The sequence below is a fragment of the Contarinia nasturtii genome, unplaced genomic scaffold (genome assembly GCF_009176525.2).
Source record: "Contarinia nasturtii isolate CC-2019 unplaced genomic scaffold, AAFC_CNas_1.1 Cnas_scaffold_993, whole genome shotgun sequence".
In the NCBI taxonomy this organism is placed as follows: Eukaryota; Metazoa; Arthropoda; class Insecta; order Diptera; family Cecidomyiidae; genus Contarinia; species Contarinia nasturtii.
In genome coordinates, this window is record NW_022198340.1 from 356,555 (window position 1) to 373,630 (window position 17,076).

Genomic DNA, 17,076 nt, shown 5'->3' on the forward strand with positions numbered 1-17,076 from the left:
GATTTTGTTGCGCATTCGATTCAGACCAAACACAAACTGCGTGAACTTGATCAATGATTTTGGCCATCATTAAGTCCGAAAATATTATTTTTCAACATTGAATGGCACATAATTTAGCAATTGAACATTGCATTGTGCCGTCTCAATAACAGCCGAACCAACCCAATCCGATAATAAATGAAATTTCATTCGAGCATTGAATTGTGCATGTGCATGGGCTGAAAATTGAATCGGCAAGAGAACGAAATGAATTAAGACTTTGAACGATTCAATGAAACAGAGATGGGAAAGCAGAGACAACGAACGAAAAAATAAAAAATCATTCTGAGTGCTTCAATATTGTTTACGTACATTTCTCGAACCTATTTCGATAAGGCGATTATTTTGCACGTTGCAAACATACACACAATAATATATACAGCATTAGGCACTTTGAATCTGCAAATTACGTTCGAATCACGATCAAGTGCCACATTAATTACAACTATGTGTATGCAATACATTCGAATCTAATGCTTTGATTGCAATTTGTAAAATTGAACGTTTGCAATTTGGTGTGCATTCAACACTAAATTGTGCAGTGCATTTCGAAAAGCAAAAATTGAGCGAAAGAGATTGAATGAACTAGATTTGGTTCGACATCGACAATAATAGCAACAGAAACGGTGTAAATTTCACCACTGCAAAAATTCAAATTGAAACCCAGAGAGAGCGACACAGAGAGAGAGAGAGAACATTTGAATGATTTGCAATCATTGAATCTGAGTGTATTGAAAATGAACAATTAGAATTTGCCAATATAATTTTGAATGGAAATAGAAATAACATGACATGATGATTTGTGTAAAGTGTTTGATCGAGCAAGAAAAAAACTATGTTCATGTTATACCGTTAAAATTCGATTAAACATAAATTGTAAATATTTGCTGGAATCGAATTGAAACCATCCATATGGGTGAATTGCTTTTTCATATTTGATGCTGCGTGATTTTGTTTGATTGGTTCTTTCACTTCCATTAGTACAAAAATAATCATCATCGAATGCGCAGCGCGATGAGCATTTCACAAAAATCGATATGCCTTTCGATGAACACCAGCGAAAGAATTGTAATCGTGAAAAAGCGACCCAATCGTAATTGATCGCCTTCGTGTCCACTTTATTCAATAAACGATTTCAAAATATAAGAGAAAAAATGTGTACAATGGATTTTATTCCGTCACAATGCCAAATATGTCGATTTCTTCCATCACAATTCAACCTTTGGCATCGCTGACGCTCTTGTCTTCTTCCTATCTCTCGCTCTCTCCGTTGGTGGAACTTTTTTTTCCATTGACGATATGAAAACTTAACGGTTAATCGCATCTATTTTGGATATAATCGATTTTACTCGCGGGAAATTGTTGCGGCGCATATTTATAAATATAAATATTCAAACAATTCACAATTCCATTCTTCGGTGCCGGTGTGAATTGTGTTGAATTTGCATAATATGAAATAAATGATCAAGCGCTAATAATTTACCGCACATCTAAACACAGCATTAGATTATTATTATATATTGACTCAGAGCACAGCAGTCACAACCGCTACATGACTTTTGCTGATAGCCCAAAACGGCGATACATATGCTCAACACAAGATGTAAACAAGTTTTTTTTCCTCGTTCGTTGCTTTGTTTAAAATCATTTATTAAACAGATAGAAAAGAAAGAAAGCATTAGCATTGAAATCCAAATCGGGTTCGTGGTCGATGAAGAAAAAAATTCAATTTGAATGCTAAATAATTTGAGTTGTATATGCTCATCCGAAATTTATCATAGTTTTTTTCATCTCTCTTTGGCTCCGGGTCTATCATCATCTATGACCATAATTTCTCCATTTATATAGTGACAACATCAATAATATTCAACAAATTATGTCCGATTTGACATCGAATAAGTGTTGCCATCCATTTGTCTTTGTCGTTTGCTGTTTTTTTTGTTCGTTGGTGACCACACCATTTTTGCAATGGAGAGAAAAGCCAAAAATAGAAACAAACGATGAAATGGATACATCAGTATGGTAATTTCCAGTTTAGCCACCAACAATAAATCGCGCATATAGATAAATTGATGAAATTTGTAAAGCTTGAGCATTTTGATTGCTTAAATACCAGTTTAACATTTTTCGTATCATCTCCGCATTCTTTTGATTCATCTTGTAAGGTTTAGACATACATAAATAAAAGAGTGCTCTTTTGTAAAGCTCGAAAACATAACTGAATTTTATTGAATTACATTGCTGTAAGGTCGAAAAGGTAAAATCACCAATTTCATTTTGTGACAAATGAAAATGCTTTCCATATATGGTCATAATTTTTATTGAAATGAATAAACAAACAACAGGCAATTATATTGAATTCAAATGAACTGAATTGAAATTAAAAAATTGGTTGTGGCATTGGATGAACTTAGTGCTATGTTCGATGAACACATCTCTTACACATCTTCGTCCACAGCTAGGTCCACAGAGATTATTATTGATCTTTCTTTGGGCATTATTCACTCATTTAACCACATCGAACTTTATTATGTCCGTTGGTTTTGGTGTTTGAATTGACTCAATTCTGTTGATAATGTGCAAACTATTTTATGGTTTGCCATACCGATGCAATAAAAGTCTATTGGAACCATTTTACCCATCTCTTTTTTATTCATTTAACGTTAAAAATTTATGATCGATTTTATTTTTGCTCATCTTTCGTCCACAGTTGACAAGAGCCTAAATGTTCTCGTCGATAACAATTTTATGATCCAATGAATGAGTCGATTTATTAATAACGATGACAAGAAATCAATCAGTCATTTGTGTCACCTACTCTTTCGCACATTTTTCTTTTATTTTTAAGCAAGAAATCATTGACTAGAAAAACTATCTGACCATCTGCGATTGCGCGAGAGCGGTTTTTTAATATAAAAAATTATTAATTTGTCCTTTGCTTTATCTTATTCTTTCACTCGCTCAACAACAAAAAAATCGGAATCGTTTTTTTCCCATTTTTGGTGGACTCTCTCACAATCAAAAATTATGACCATTAGTTCAATAAAGACATGAATATCGATATAATCCGATGAATAATTATGGCTTTCTTCCAACTACGCATTGTCGGTTCCCTTTTGTATTCGTTTCGACATCAAAGTGAATTCAACACCAACATTTCCAAGTGAATCAGCCAAAAAAGCGACGACGATAAAGAAACGAGAGAAACAGACTAAATCTCAAGTAAATATTCATTTTATTGGCCTTTTTTCGCTGTGATACTACGTGGCCGAATTGAATGCGTGTCTGCGTTGATATCTGGTAATTTGTATTTATTGTGGTTTTCTTTGACTCCGAAACGTCCATTATTGCTCGTTCAACAAATGTTGAAATTCATTTTGACGCTGATCTTGAAATTAATAAAAGATAAGACTCTCTTTTGTACGAACAACATATGCGCGATGGATTTAAAGCAAAAAAAGACTGGTAGAGAAAACCATTAATACATATTTTGAATAGATTTATTTTCACATTTTCAATAAAAAAAAATAGATTGGAGATGAAAAGAATGGTAAACAAATGTGAGAACACACCATTTTTCTCTATTGAAAAACAATAAAATTTGACGAATTTGAATTCAAATAATACATCGATTAATTTGAGATTATATTCATTTTTAGTTGCCATTGAATAGAGACCGGCCAATAAATAAACAATAAAGTTTTAAGTTAGATTCTTTTTCTCTTTATTGAGATTTGTTATGGTAGCAGAGCATTTCACACGAAACTGTGTGATGCATGTTCGTATACGGAATATGTTTGCAAAAGGAAGAAGCACATCATTAACAGAGAATTCAAGAAAGACATTTTTCTGAATAAATAACATCATCAATTTTGATGAACATTTCACACTTTCTCTCTCCTTCTCTCTCTCTCTCTCACACACACAGAGCGAGAGAGAGAGAGAGAGAGAGAGAGAGAGAGACTTTCTATAAAAGAAAGATTTTTGACTAAAAATAAGGGTTCAGCTCATGAAGTACAGTTGATTTATCTCTTTATTATTTATTTAAAGTTAAAATAAAGTTACAACAATGATTGAATCTATGCATGCTGTGTGGTTGAAATAATTTAATTTATCGTGATAACAATAATCAAATTCACACTTTTTCAACATATTCTTAATTATGGATTTATAAACTTCAATTTACATTTGGCACAAGCCCTTGTTGAAATCGGAACAGGTGCATTTTGGCTTAGCTTCTTTTTGGCATTCAGGGCAACTCTTCAAAACACACTGGCCATTGGAGAGACTTAAATAACCTACAAAATAATACGTTTAACGATTTTATACATATACATATTGTATATATTTAAACAGCTACATTCTTTTTAATTGAATTTATTTCACCTTTTGTACATCGGCAACCATGGTAGGCCCAGATATTTTGTTTACAGCATTCTAGATTCTGATCTGCACAAGTTGGTTCACAAGCACCCCCTGAACAAGTGTACGTTTCATTTGTTTTACATTCTTCTGTAGGAGTACCTGTTAATTAAAAGAAAGTCAAAGTTGATACGATAAGTAATTTCACAGTAACACTTTACAGTTTGGATCAGTGTCTCCAAAAATTAGAACTGCTCCAAAAATAATAGAAAATAAAATGAAAAAGAATTTGACGTTCATTTTAAAGTACAACTGAACAACAACGAAATCATACTGCTTTCTCCACAGATTTACAATACTTTATATATATATATTCATCAATTCAATGTCAATCGACATTTTTCAAAAACATCTGCGTTTGAGTAAGAACCCTAGAATTTGATTTTAATACATTTTGAATGATAAGACACACGTAGACAATTAAGTAAACATTAAAACAAATAAATTAATAAAAATTAAATTCAGTCTATCAGACTTTGTTCTTCTGGCAGGCATAATTAAAATGTTGACGCCAGAGTTGAACTCGCACGTTAAATTTAGTATATTATTTGCACAAATGTTTTTCTCCAAAAATATCCGTCATTTAATGACTTACACTTTCTTTGTATCTGTTCGTCATTCATAAAGGCGAACAAACTGTATTTTTATCGAAACAACCAATTGCAGAAAATCGGTCGGATTATTTATACAGGCATATGTAAATGAAAGTCTATACCACGTGACTAAATATAGAAAAATGTCATGAAATTCGATCAGTTTGTTCATTTTTTTTTAGAAATATTGCAATTATGATGCAGAAAACTATAATAAGTACGTTCGTTGTTCATAACATTCTTGGGACAAATAACTTCCTTAATTTTCCCATCAATCAAAATTTCTTGCATACATAAAAATTCTATTTTTAAGAAGAAGAGAAGGATAAAGAGATTTCTGCTTTCCATTAGAAATAAGGGAATGTGAATTTATAAACGGCAATATAGTTGATTTGTCTATTTATTGATTTATTTTTCAAAAATTTAGCTTGACAATAATATTTGAGTTATGAATCGATTCCGGCGTTCAAATTACTTTCTTCTCTATTTCTCTTGATTTGAATGGAACTTTTCATCAACATTTGAATTTGATCGCATTTATTTAAGCTGGAACATTTTCGCAATTACCATTATTACATTTGCATTTCGGCAAAGCTTCTTTTTGACATTCAGCGGAGTTGATTGGAATGCTTTTACCATCTTTATTTATTGCGTAACCTGTGCAACCAAACGTTTGACGATTAAATACATAAGAAATTAAATTTGATTCTTATTAGATTTTTGATCTCGGCGATTTTACAACTTTATTCTGTTTATTGATTTTATTTACCGTCAATGGGGTAGCAACGTCTAGGGGCCATGATATTTCGGATACAACATTCTTGATATTGAGTCCTACAAGTTGGTAAACAACTACCTCCACCACAAACAAATTTTTGATTCTCTGGACAATCTTTCTTACCTATGAAATTTGAACACACAGTAAAGAAAAAATTAACAATTTGAATATCACAAATATGCAATACCACTGAAAAACCTTACATGTATCATCTGATCCCATAACTAATGAGGCTCCCAAAATAATGGCACCGACAATGAAAAAAAGTTTGGCGTTCATTTTGAAATTACTTTGTAAAACTGTTATTGAGTTGAACAACAATGAGTTTATACTACCTTACTATACGTTTTGGAACAAGTTTTTATACGTAAATTGTGTTTGCACAAATGACGCAACACAAAGCTTATAAATATTATGAATAAAAAAATATTTATGCATATTTTATCCACTGTAAAGCAAATGTCATGGTTTATAGAGTTATATTAATCTAAAATAAGCTAAATGTAATTTAACTGATAATAAAGTAAGTATTTTGATGATGATGATGATTATTATTGTTACTTTCTCATACGTATGATCACACACAACCATAATACTGTTACCAAAAAACGACGATAAAGAACGAAAACGTTTTCATACCAACGATAAAAATAGTATGCGTACTTTTATTGCACACGATTAAGTCGTGAACAATTCTTGTATTTTTTATAAGGTTGCAAAAAATCTATGATATATGATGGAAATAGTACTTATTTATTACCATTCCGTGATCATACATTCATCGTTCATCACACATACGTTCATCTATAAATTCTCTTTCTGTGTTTATGATATTTCGCAAAATCTCCGTCAGAAAATCGGGGGATTTTTTGGGAATAACCTGTTAATAGTAGAATAATAAATGAATGAAAATCTTTTTTTTTATCGCTTTTAATATTCGAATGATTTTTTTTATCATGATACAGTGTACATTAAGAGATCATATAAGATTCACTAAAGTTTGTTCAGTAGTGGTTTCGATATTTTCTGTTAATTGCCCATTAAAATCGAAGTCAAAATGGCATTCACATTATCTGCAAACAAATGATCTTGTGTCTATGTGCTCAGAGTTTGTTTACAGAATCCAAACAGTATATTGCGTATAGTAAGTATAATTGTGTATCTTATTTATTTTAAAATGATAACAGCTATTATAAAGCTAGCTTGCAAAAAGTGGCTTTCCAAATCTGGCAATCTAATTATCTTTATGCTTTGCAAAATTTGCGAACACATCTGATAAATCCAGAAGTGTTTTTTCAGCAGCAATTGAGAAAAAAGTTCAAACATATCAATTCACTTTTCATTGAGGGAAAGTGATTCATTCAATAGCTGCGAATAAAAAAAATAGCATATACTATAAAAACATAAACGTGTCTATCAAATCTAATTAAGATAGAAACTCAACGAAACCGATTTGGCAGTTTATTGAAAGCAATTACTTAAAATATTGGTAACTAAACATTGGAATATTACAAAATTTTAGATACTACTTGCGGATAAACATTTTTTGACCAGAAAAGTCAATCAAATTATTAGTAAAACGGGCCGCAGTCGACAATTCTTCCACAAGGTGAGCATGGCTCTTTCATAACTTCTTTTTTACACTGTGTAGAATTGACCGGAATGCACATTCGGTTAACGTCTCTAGCATAGCCCTTTTTGCAAAAGCACTTACTCACTGGCACCGTTGCATTCTCCATGCAGCAATCAAAGTTGATCAAAGTACAGATCTTTTGACAAGGAACTTGAGAATCTACTACGAACTCTTCATTTTTTCCACATTTTTTTGTCTTATCTGAAAGTGAATTGGAATTTAGATTTGCCTTGATTTTTCTAAATTTATTTAAACAATATTCTTTTATTTTTCATTACCAACATATGATTAATTCACTGTCACCAAAATGATTCCAACGAACAAAACCAAACATTTAACACACAAATTCATTTTGATTGAAATTTTTTGTTGAAATCGTAGCAGCACCCTTGACAACTCAGGATTGAATTTGTTGTTCATAGTATTTGCATCGGATTTTTAAAGTACTTATGGTTAGATAATCTCATATCGTGACACAATTACAGTTTCTGACTAATGCAGAAATAAACATTAGGATAATGTCAAATTGAAAACCATACGCAATTGCGTTTAATCACGAAACTTTGTTTGAACAACAATTAAGATAAAAATACGAAAAAATGATTTAAGCGATTAGTTTTTAAGTGTATTTTCTAATCATGCTATGTAGATACAGAGATTAAATAATTTCGTACCCAAAATCTCACATCACTGTTAAATCTAACAAAAACGTTCTAATTACGTTGCGCTTTTCAATCACTTTCAGTCGAATATTTGGGTCAAATAAAATTCGCGTACACAAAAATAGATACAATTTTCAATATTGAAATTTTGTTTCAGTTTAAAATATCGATCGTTTAGTAAAAACTGTTTGATGTTTCTAATGTGCTGAATTTTTGTGCCATATCCAATATTCAAATGCAAATTCGTTGGTATGAAGTGGATGAACAATTTGTAGAATATATAAAGAGTAAATGTTAACGCGCTATTGCTAACTGATACAGTAATTGGCAGCATGTATATGGAATCAAACGATTGAAATGCTCGCAAGCACCATGCAGGGCGATAGAAGCATTGTGTGTTATTTTTGCACTTAAAGCAATTCAAAATAGTATAAATCCCAGCGACGCGCTATTTAAATTACCAAACATGATTTATTCAAACTGGTTCGGGCGTTTGAAATCAGACACATGAAATTTGGCAAAGTGTTGAGATTACATTCATTTCACATCATTTCATCATCGTCATCATCTTTGTTGTTGTTGCTATTGTAGATAAAATCGTGTGTAGCACTTGACTGTGTGACTGGTGGCGGCAGATTTCCACTTGCCACATCGATTCCTCACTTGACAAATCGATGTGTAGCATTTTCATCATTTTCATGGCATGTGTGTGTGTGTGCGAGACATTTTGATTGCCCATTAAAGTGTAATGATGCATGCATCGGAAATACTTTTCATCGTAATTTCATAGCAAAATGAGCATCGTCAGACGACAACACACACAGCATCGACCTACGAATTTTGTGAATTTATACTCTTTCATACAAATAAAAAATTGCCACGTTGCTTCATATTTTGTGCTCTTTGCATAATTTCAGTTCCATTCACAACACAGTCGTACACGCACCACCGAATTCAATAGAATTCGTAAATTGGATATTTACACAATCTGCATTGAACATAAATCCACACACACACACATCGCATTTCGCCCTGTGACAATGACATTTTATGCATTGAATATGGTAATTTTGCTGACGAATTGAAAAATATCAACAAATACACATGAATATAAGCGCACATACGCATACACCAAAGATACATACAATTTTGACTATATTGTGCTCGACTCATGTGGCATAAAAATTCAAAAACTTTTAGTTACACATAAAATGATTGAAACATGCATTTTATCCAGTATGTTATCGCCCGAATGACATTCCATTTTGAGCGGGTAAAACAAATCCGGTGACAAGAGTATATAGTAAAAAAAGATGTTGATTTTAAAGTGCTGTGCATGCCATTTTGCTCAACTGAAATGAGCAAAGCAAACTTTTCCATTTGACCATTCAAACTTGAAATACAACTTCGATAAAATGTAATATATTAAAATAGTTTGTTCACACATTTTGTACATATTGTTAGGGTAATATAATAGAAAAAGAATTCTGAGCGCATCAAAGCAAAGTTCTGGTTTCGTTGATTGTTCGGATTCAATCAAACGAAATTTTTAACAGAAATGTTAGCACGTCTTCGACGATGTCTCTGTGCCCGATTCGATTATTTACCATAAAAATCGAAACCATAAAAATCCGGATTTATTGAAATTATTATTCTCACAATTTTGCACTATTAACACTCGCTGCCTTTTTTTACAATGGATTTTGCGATAAAGATAAAACCAACTCCTACACACATCGAATAAAAATCGAATGTAATGCAAAAAAAGAGCATAATATCAAAAATTCAGCGTAATAACACGAAGACAAATCCGATTGGCGACAAAAATCCCATTCGATGCAATCCGATGGCGGTGTCCAGTATCCAGTAGTTTAGCAAAAATTATTGGTAAGCTGTTTTGGATTGACACATATGGACATTATTTGAAAATGGTTGATATCTCGGTGAATTTTATGGCCACATTGATTTTTAACCATAAATAAAACTTTATTTTCTTCAGTTTGGGCGAAATAAAAAAATCTCCCTTACATTGTCAAATTGTGGTATGCTTCTGTCAGCGATTGCATAATGCAGTTGATGAAAATATCGCCCGAATGAAAAACGGGTAATAAATTTGTCAGAATCTTATCATTTGTATTCGACAGTGTGTCTTCTCTCTCTGTCTGTCCACTTTTGTATTGGCTTAACTCTTTTGATTTCGTACCGCTGGCGAGCGCAAAATGCCATTCAAAATGAGATGTAAATTGCTGCCCATTCAAAAGTGTGTGTCGCGCTCTCTTTTGTTTTCGTTCGGGTGTCGATAAGGCAATAATCATTTTGCATATTCAGTAGTAGTAATCGTCGTTATTAAATGTTTTAAGATAAGCAAATGACAATTTATTGTTTGTTTATTCGACGTTGTTGTTGTTCGAAGCGAGCGCTCTTTTCTCTTCAGGTGACTGGTTTCTTCTCCCTCTCTGTCTGTCATTTCCCTTCATTTCATTCGCCTTTATCCCGCATATATGCATATTTGCTGCATACTTATTCGCACTCAAAATCTGTGTATGGTTTTGTTATTATTGCTTTTCGCATTTGCATTAAAGCCGGTGCAAATTTGATTCGATTTTGTTGCCTCTTTCAGTTGAATTTTACATAAAATTATACACATTTTCTTATCGCAAATACGCGCATGATTGCCAGTCCATATTTGACTTTTCTTCTTCGCACAACAGTGCTTGCTCTCACTTTTTTTTATTGCTTGCTCTTTATTATTTATTTTCTTATTTTCGATCGTTTTTATGGATGCAATTCATTCGTCGTAGTTGTTTTGCGTTCGGATCGGATTTGCATGAATTTGTGCATATTTCAAGAACTTACTTTATTTTAATGGCGAATAAATTAATTTTATCAACAACGCAAATCAGTTCAGTTGCGATCTTTTGCATTTTTCTTGCATTTCATTTGGAAAATGTACGGGATTTTGTGTTGAGTGAGTGAAAGGGAGCAAAAAAAAATTGGAGTAAAACGTTTGTTTGTACGTTTTGCTGTTGGAATTCGACGAAATCACGCGACAAAATATCCAAATATATTTTAATTGCATCAGCCACTCGGCATTCATGCACGACTTGATAAAGACGCAACAACACTTTTTTTGCCAACCATTTTTTTGACATTTCACTATGGTATTGGTTTTTGGTTTGGAAAAACAGTGGCCAACAAACATTTCGTTTTTGTTATTATTGATTTCGTGCCGATGATAAGAAGCATTTTTTTCCCTCGTTCAAATACTCGAAGAATTTGTATTTCTCTGTTTGCATGCAATTGAAATAAAAACAGCTTGACTTGTTTTTATTAAGGCAACTACAATGTGGAAAGAGAAGGAAACAAAACACCTTTTTTTTAAATAAATTATTTAATTTTTTATGAAAATGTGCAGTTTCTCCACAATTTTATAGTATACGATTTTCAGCCAAGGAGTAATATTTTATTTATTTGTACTTCCGAAGTTGTATTTCCGTAATAATGCAGTAACTTCATTTTACCAGTTAGTTACTGTATGTATTTTTTAACATTTTCAGAAAATTATGATTAAAACTTCTGAAAAGCATTGAAGATGCGCAAAAGTGATTTTTATCAGACTGTATAAAATCTGATGTGCGTTCAAATTGTCTGAAAGCCCTGCTGAATAATTGATTCAGAGAGGCTAATTCGTCTAATACCGAGAAAAAACCGAATTCTATAGACTGTGCACTTCGTTAATATGATATTTGGCAAACAATTTTTGAAGCACTTGGAATATAAGCAGCTTTTTGGAATTTGTTCAAATTTGTTCGCCTATTAATAAAACATTGAATTGTTGGCATACATTGAAATACTTTTTATTTAAAATGTCACCGTAAAAGTTGCAACATACTATGTACGCTTTTAATTTGTGAAGTGGTTGAAATTTCGTTGTGTGCCAGTATTATTCATGTGTTTCGGTTGCTACTGCTGCTGTCACTGTTTTGTCACAGTAATTAAAGCTGAGCGAAAGTAGAAGTTGTTTCGATCGTTGAAATCAGAAGCAAAAATTTGCATAGTTAGATTAAATTCATTCTAATTTATTCGGATGTTTATAGGACGCTCTATTTAAAGCATAACTTAACGTTTCCATCTAATGAAAGATCTTTCTGTCTTTGCATCTCGATGCGCTGACATAAATGTTCTCTTGCACTTTTCAGTTCTCGTTGCACTGTGCAGCATTCACATTTGGCATTAATCAAGTTTGCAACTTGATAATGCAAACGATGCATCAACAAAAACAGCTTCCATTAAATTTATGAATTTTATTAAAAGTGCAGCCGTTCAATCATGTCGTCTGTGAGTTAAAAGCATCGAAATGAAAGACACTCACAGGCACAAAACTACAACAATATTTGCCTAATTTAGAGACACAATGACAATGTTTCTCTCTGGTTGCCGAGAATGGCTGAGCATATCTGCCTGGTTCAGCAATACCAAAACTCTTGGTTAAAAATCTGGTGTCTCTTTTTTTTCTTTGAGCGGAAAGAGGATACTTCACGAGACAAAAATCTGTTGACGTCGTCGTTGTGACTCACACAAAATAATGCTGTGTTCACTATCTCGTCGTGTATTTGCGCTTATTTACCAAATTGAACTTGACTTGGAAACTTTAACAAGTGCATCAAGCACATCGTGTACGACATTTCATAAAAGCCGAAAGTGGTGTGTGTGTCTTTTTTAGGTATAGGAGTAAAGTGACAAACAACAGAGATTTTCGATGATGATGATGTCGAAAGAGAAAGAGCTGATTTTCGTTATATTCAACAAACTCATCAAATATCATTGTACAATTTGGTTGAATGTGAGAAGCACGATTAAAATCGTTTTTCAACTCAAAACTGCATTTTATCACTGTGTGAATTTCTGTCGACGAAAATCCGAATTCAAATATACAAACTAACGAATAATAAAAGCACACTCAATCCAATTTTATGTGCTTTTTCAGTTGATAATCATCGTTTTTACTTCAATGTTTTTAAGAGGGGGATTGGGTAAGTATAAATTTTATGTCATTAAGACCCATTTTCATTTGCATTCGCCGTTTTCTATTCCGTCATTTCGAATTTCGTGTTAATTCAACGACGCTCAATCGTTAAACACATTTGACATCGTCACAAACTAAAGTCGACAAGGATAGAGGAAGAGCGATGCTACAGTTTTCACAACGAACTCAAAAAGAAATGCAAAAGACTTGAAAATGCAGATGAGTGCATGTGTTTGTATTTGTGTGGACACACAGCTTAAACCAAAAACCTACCGCTCTTTCTACACATGCAATTCTCTGCAATTTACAAACCAAAATCTAATTAAATGCACAAATATAATTAAAGAGCAACAGACTCTGTCGCCCATGCATTTCCATTCCGACGCATTTCCATAATGATTGCTTTTTTGTTGTGCACAAGTGTGTGTGTGTGTGTCTTCGGGATCTGTCTTCCAATTTGGCTCGTGTTTGCAGAAAAGCAATAAAGTGTTTTTAGAATAAAAATTTACAGGAAAAACGAAATAAAGGAAAAAAACAACACTATTTACCAAAACCGAAAAAACCGAAAATAAAATGGTAAAATTCGAAATGCAAAATGATGGAGGTTGAACTATTTTCGGATACACGAAATGGTTCATAAATTTTCAGCTTTACAGCGTTGGCAGCAAAGCACATGTTTTGTCAACCACATATCAATACAAAAAAAACATCCACGAAATATTGTATTTCATTAAAGAAACACACAAATTCAGATTCAATGGATTCGAAGTCAGTTTGCGGTTGTTAAATTTCATTAAATGAGCTAATAGCGTCACCGCAATTCTCCATTCCACACAAGCATTTTATGGCAATAATATTTAAATTGTGAGACCGCAGCATTTGTAAGCGCGAAATTGATTTGAAAGAAAAAGAAGAAGACTTCATTTAACGTGTGCTCACGTTCTACCATCGCTCTAAAACCGCATACATTTGATTGAACGTTAAAATTCAAGCACCGAAATTCTTCTAACACTCCGTTCTTCACTTCAGCAATCGTTAATAAACTTTCTCACACAAAATGAGCAAAAATCGATGCGGTCTTAATTTTCATTTTCAACATTCGATGGTGGCAGATTGGAGCCGCAAAAATGCGCAAAAAAGCGGTTAATAAAATTGAATTGATTGCAAGCATTTTGATTTAATTACAAAATTACGTAAATTTCGTTCAAAGAATTTGCATAAATTGACTCCTGTTCTAGAAATTCTGTTTCGACGATGCATAGATACATTTTTGATTAGACAAAACCAAGGTAATGGCTGACGGTTTTTTTTTTGTTTTGTTTTATTTCAGTGATTAGTGAGAAAAAAAATCAATTTTGATCGCAGTCGTCATGTGGGAAGCATTCGCTCATCGTTTGCCATTTAATGATTTTCCAAAATCGGAGAAATAAATTTCGATATTTTATGACTATTTGTGCTTGTGTTTTGTTGTATTCATTTGTAAACGAACAACTAAAAAAAATTGATTATAGTTTGTCGCTTTGTTTGATGATTTCAGATCACCGTGTTTTTTTTGTGTTGGGTCGCTTGAGTTTGCCAATTAAATGTTGATTGTTTAAACAGTTACCGTATTAAATTAAGCATGCTTTTCGATGTTGATTTTGATATTTGCACCGCGGATGAGATGCAATATCAAAAATATGTATGCGAAAATGTCTCGTAAAGTTATGATTAAATGCTATTAAACGTAATTGTTATGACCTTTTCTTTCAACTCATATTTGTTCATCACAAAATTTGGTGTGCGCAAAACGCATCTTTCTTTCTCCAACGAAGCAAATGAAATGAATACACGTTTGGCTCATGCTTTGAATTCCAGACTATGTTTTATACTTATGAACGAATATGAAATCGAATCGATGTGTAGATGGACCGAAGGAAGACGACCTCGTCGCATCTCATTTTATTCATTAAAGAGAATTAAACGGTACTATAAAGAAACAAAGTGAAGAGCACACACACGCACACACAGACACACCAAGCTCCGCTTGAATAGTCGTTAACAATTCAATTTACATTGTGTACTTGTGGCGCAGTGCTCGAAAACGACCAGAATCATGACGATGATGACGATTATGATGAGAGATCGGATCTTAGCATTTGCGATTGCTTGCGAAAAAAACGATGAAATAATAATAATATTCGATTTCGTTTGTTTGGCATTGCAGAACAAAGCGAAGCGAAACCGTCCAACAACAATACGGAAATATAATGGAAAGAAATCATCATAATTTTTAATATGGACTAATGTTTGTTTGAATTTTATTTCATCTTCTTGAATTTGTCTGCATTTATGCTTTTTTGTGCTTCTTTTTTAGTTCGGTGCGGTTTTTTAGCCCGCAAAAAAACCAGAGGGAACGAGGAAGAGAGAGAGAGAGAGAGAGAGAGATCTTGAAGATTCGCATTGTTCGAGTGCCATTGTACTAGAGAGCATTAAATTGAAGACGATTTCGAAATCAGAATGCAACGTAAACGAAGGAAATCAGCACAAGGAGAAAATAAAAGATCATCAGAAGAATAATTTTTATGTGAAAACAAGAGCAAGAACTCCCATAAATGTTAATTTAGCTCTTTCAATTCGTTTTTTTTTCTCTCTGTATCTCCCTCTCTCTTTGGGTTGTGTGTGTGCATGTGCAGTTCGGTTCATACTTTTTGTTCTTTTTTTGGTGTGTTCTTGTCCTCTCTTTCTTTAGCCGTTTTTATGATTACACAAAATCTTATCAGCAACAACATGCACTCGTATTGCCAATTTAGAGATGCTCTTCGATAAAATAATAGCATTTCGAATGCGATTCAATCGCCAAGTCAAATAAAATAATATTAGCTGTGCTTCTTATCTCTCTCTCCCTTTCTTGCCATAGTTCTTCCAATTATGAGACAATATTGCTGGTTGGCAATTTTTTTCTGCGCTTCTCTCATCTTCCATTTCAGAATCGATTTCGTGTTCGTTGTTCTCCTCTTCCACTCTCTCTCTTGCTCTCCTTCATCCATTTATTCTGTGGGTTCAATCGAATCAATAAACATTTTTATGATATGAAATGTTTTCCCAAAAAAACTAAGCGCAGAACCATGGCTGAGAACAGCAACAAAAACAACAACAATAACTGCAATGTTGAATCGAAAAAAAAGAAGAATTCACTTCGAAATTTCAACCAGCAATAATCTAAAGCGATTTTTCTTTAGTTTTGGTCTGGTTGCCAAACGAAAAATATGCTGTTTGTATAAAAATGCTGAAGAACATATTGAAACTGGTTTTCATCTTTCGTATGGCCAAGTATCTTCTCTGCTTCGCCAGCATCATCATCATCATCGACGAAGACGACGTCGACCTGGACGCGCTCTTTCTTATTACGTTGCCCGTGTGTTTTTCTTTCGTTTTTTTGTGTGTGTTTGTGTTTTTTTTTTCGGTCTTCACTTCATCGTGCTGCTCTCGCTGCGGTTGTTAAATTGCTGTTCCTGTTCGTTGGTTTGTTTTAAGTTTTATAGTTTATTTTATTGTGTATGATTATTCAATTAATCAAGTTTTGTGTAGCAGTTCTGCACTGTGTGGTTGTTATTTCGTCTGTAGATGCTGTTTGCTCTGTAATGCGCTCTCACATACAAGTTCACGTTCGTTTTGGTTTTTTGTTTTTCATTTGCCTCACTCACTTTCCATCGAGTCTCAATTCGAGAACCGTCGCTATACCAAAATGGACAATGTAGTATTCTGTATCTGTGGAATATTTGAAAATTATAAAATGGAATTTTAATTTGTAAACGAATCGATGGTAACCGTATGGGCTGAGAACGAGAGATGAGATGAGATGCTGGTGGCAGACTTTGTGGATGGCACACACATTGAATTATTATTATTTTATATTTTTTTTTCGTTCACCTTCGAGCTGA

The 17,076-nt window shown here is 33.1% G+C and overlaps 1 protein-coding gene and 3 long non-coding RNA genes across 4 annotated transcripts; 1 reads left to right on the plus strand and 3 right to left on the minus strand.

Annotated features, from left to right (window-relative positions):
* Nucleotides 1-4,040: 4,040 nt before the first annotated feature.
* LOC116343434 lies at nucleotides 4,041-4,739 on the minus strand. The gene is made up of 3 exons (XR_004201331.1): nucleotides 4,623-4,739; nucleotides 4,426-4,563; nucleotides 4,041-4,337 (listed from the first exon to the last, which is right to left on the minus strand). It is a non-coding gene; the product is annotated as an uncharacterized LOC116343434 (long non-coding RNA).
* A 699-nt stretch (nucleotides 4,740-5,438) lies between these two features.
* Nucleotides 5,439-6,176, minus strand: LOC116343378. The gene is made up of 3 exons (XM_031771402.1): nucleotides 6,036-6,176; nucleotides 5,824-5,955; nucleotides 5,439-5,711 (listed from the first exon to the last, which is right to left on the minus strand). The coding sequence occupies exons 1-3, from the start codon at nucleotides 6,109-6,111 to the stop codon at nucleotides 5,596-5,598; spliced, it is 324 nt and encodes a 107-aa protein (XP_031627262.1). The 5' UTR covers nucleotides 6,112-6,176; the 3' UTR covers nucleotides 5,439-5,595.
* Nucleotides 6,177-7,172: 996 nt separating this feature from the next.
* Nucleotides 7,173-15,559, plus strand: LOC116343408. The gene is made up of 3 exons (XR_004201327.1): nucleotides 7,173-7,441; nucleotides 15,360-15,440; nucleotides 15,510-15,559. It is a non-coding gene; the product is annotated as an uncharacterized LOC116343408 (long non-coding RNA).
* Nucleotides 7,254-7,889, minus strand: LOC116343407. The gene is made up of 2 exons (XR_004201326.1): nucleotides 7,744-7,889; nucleotides 7,254-7,666 (listed from the first exon to the last, which is right to left on the minus strand). It is a non-coding gene; the product is annotated as an uncharacterized LOC116343407 (long non-coding RNA).
* Nucleotides 15,560-17,076: the final 1,517 nt, after the last annotated feature.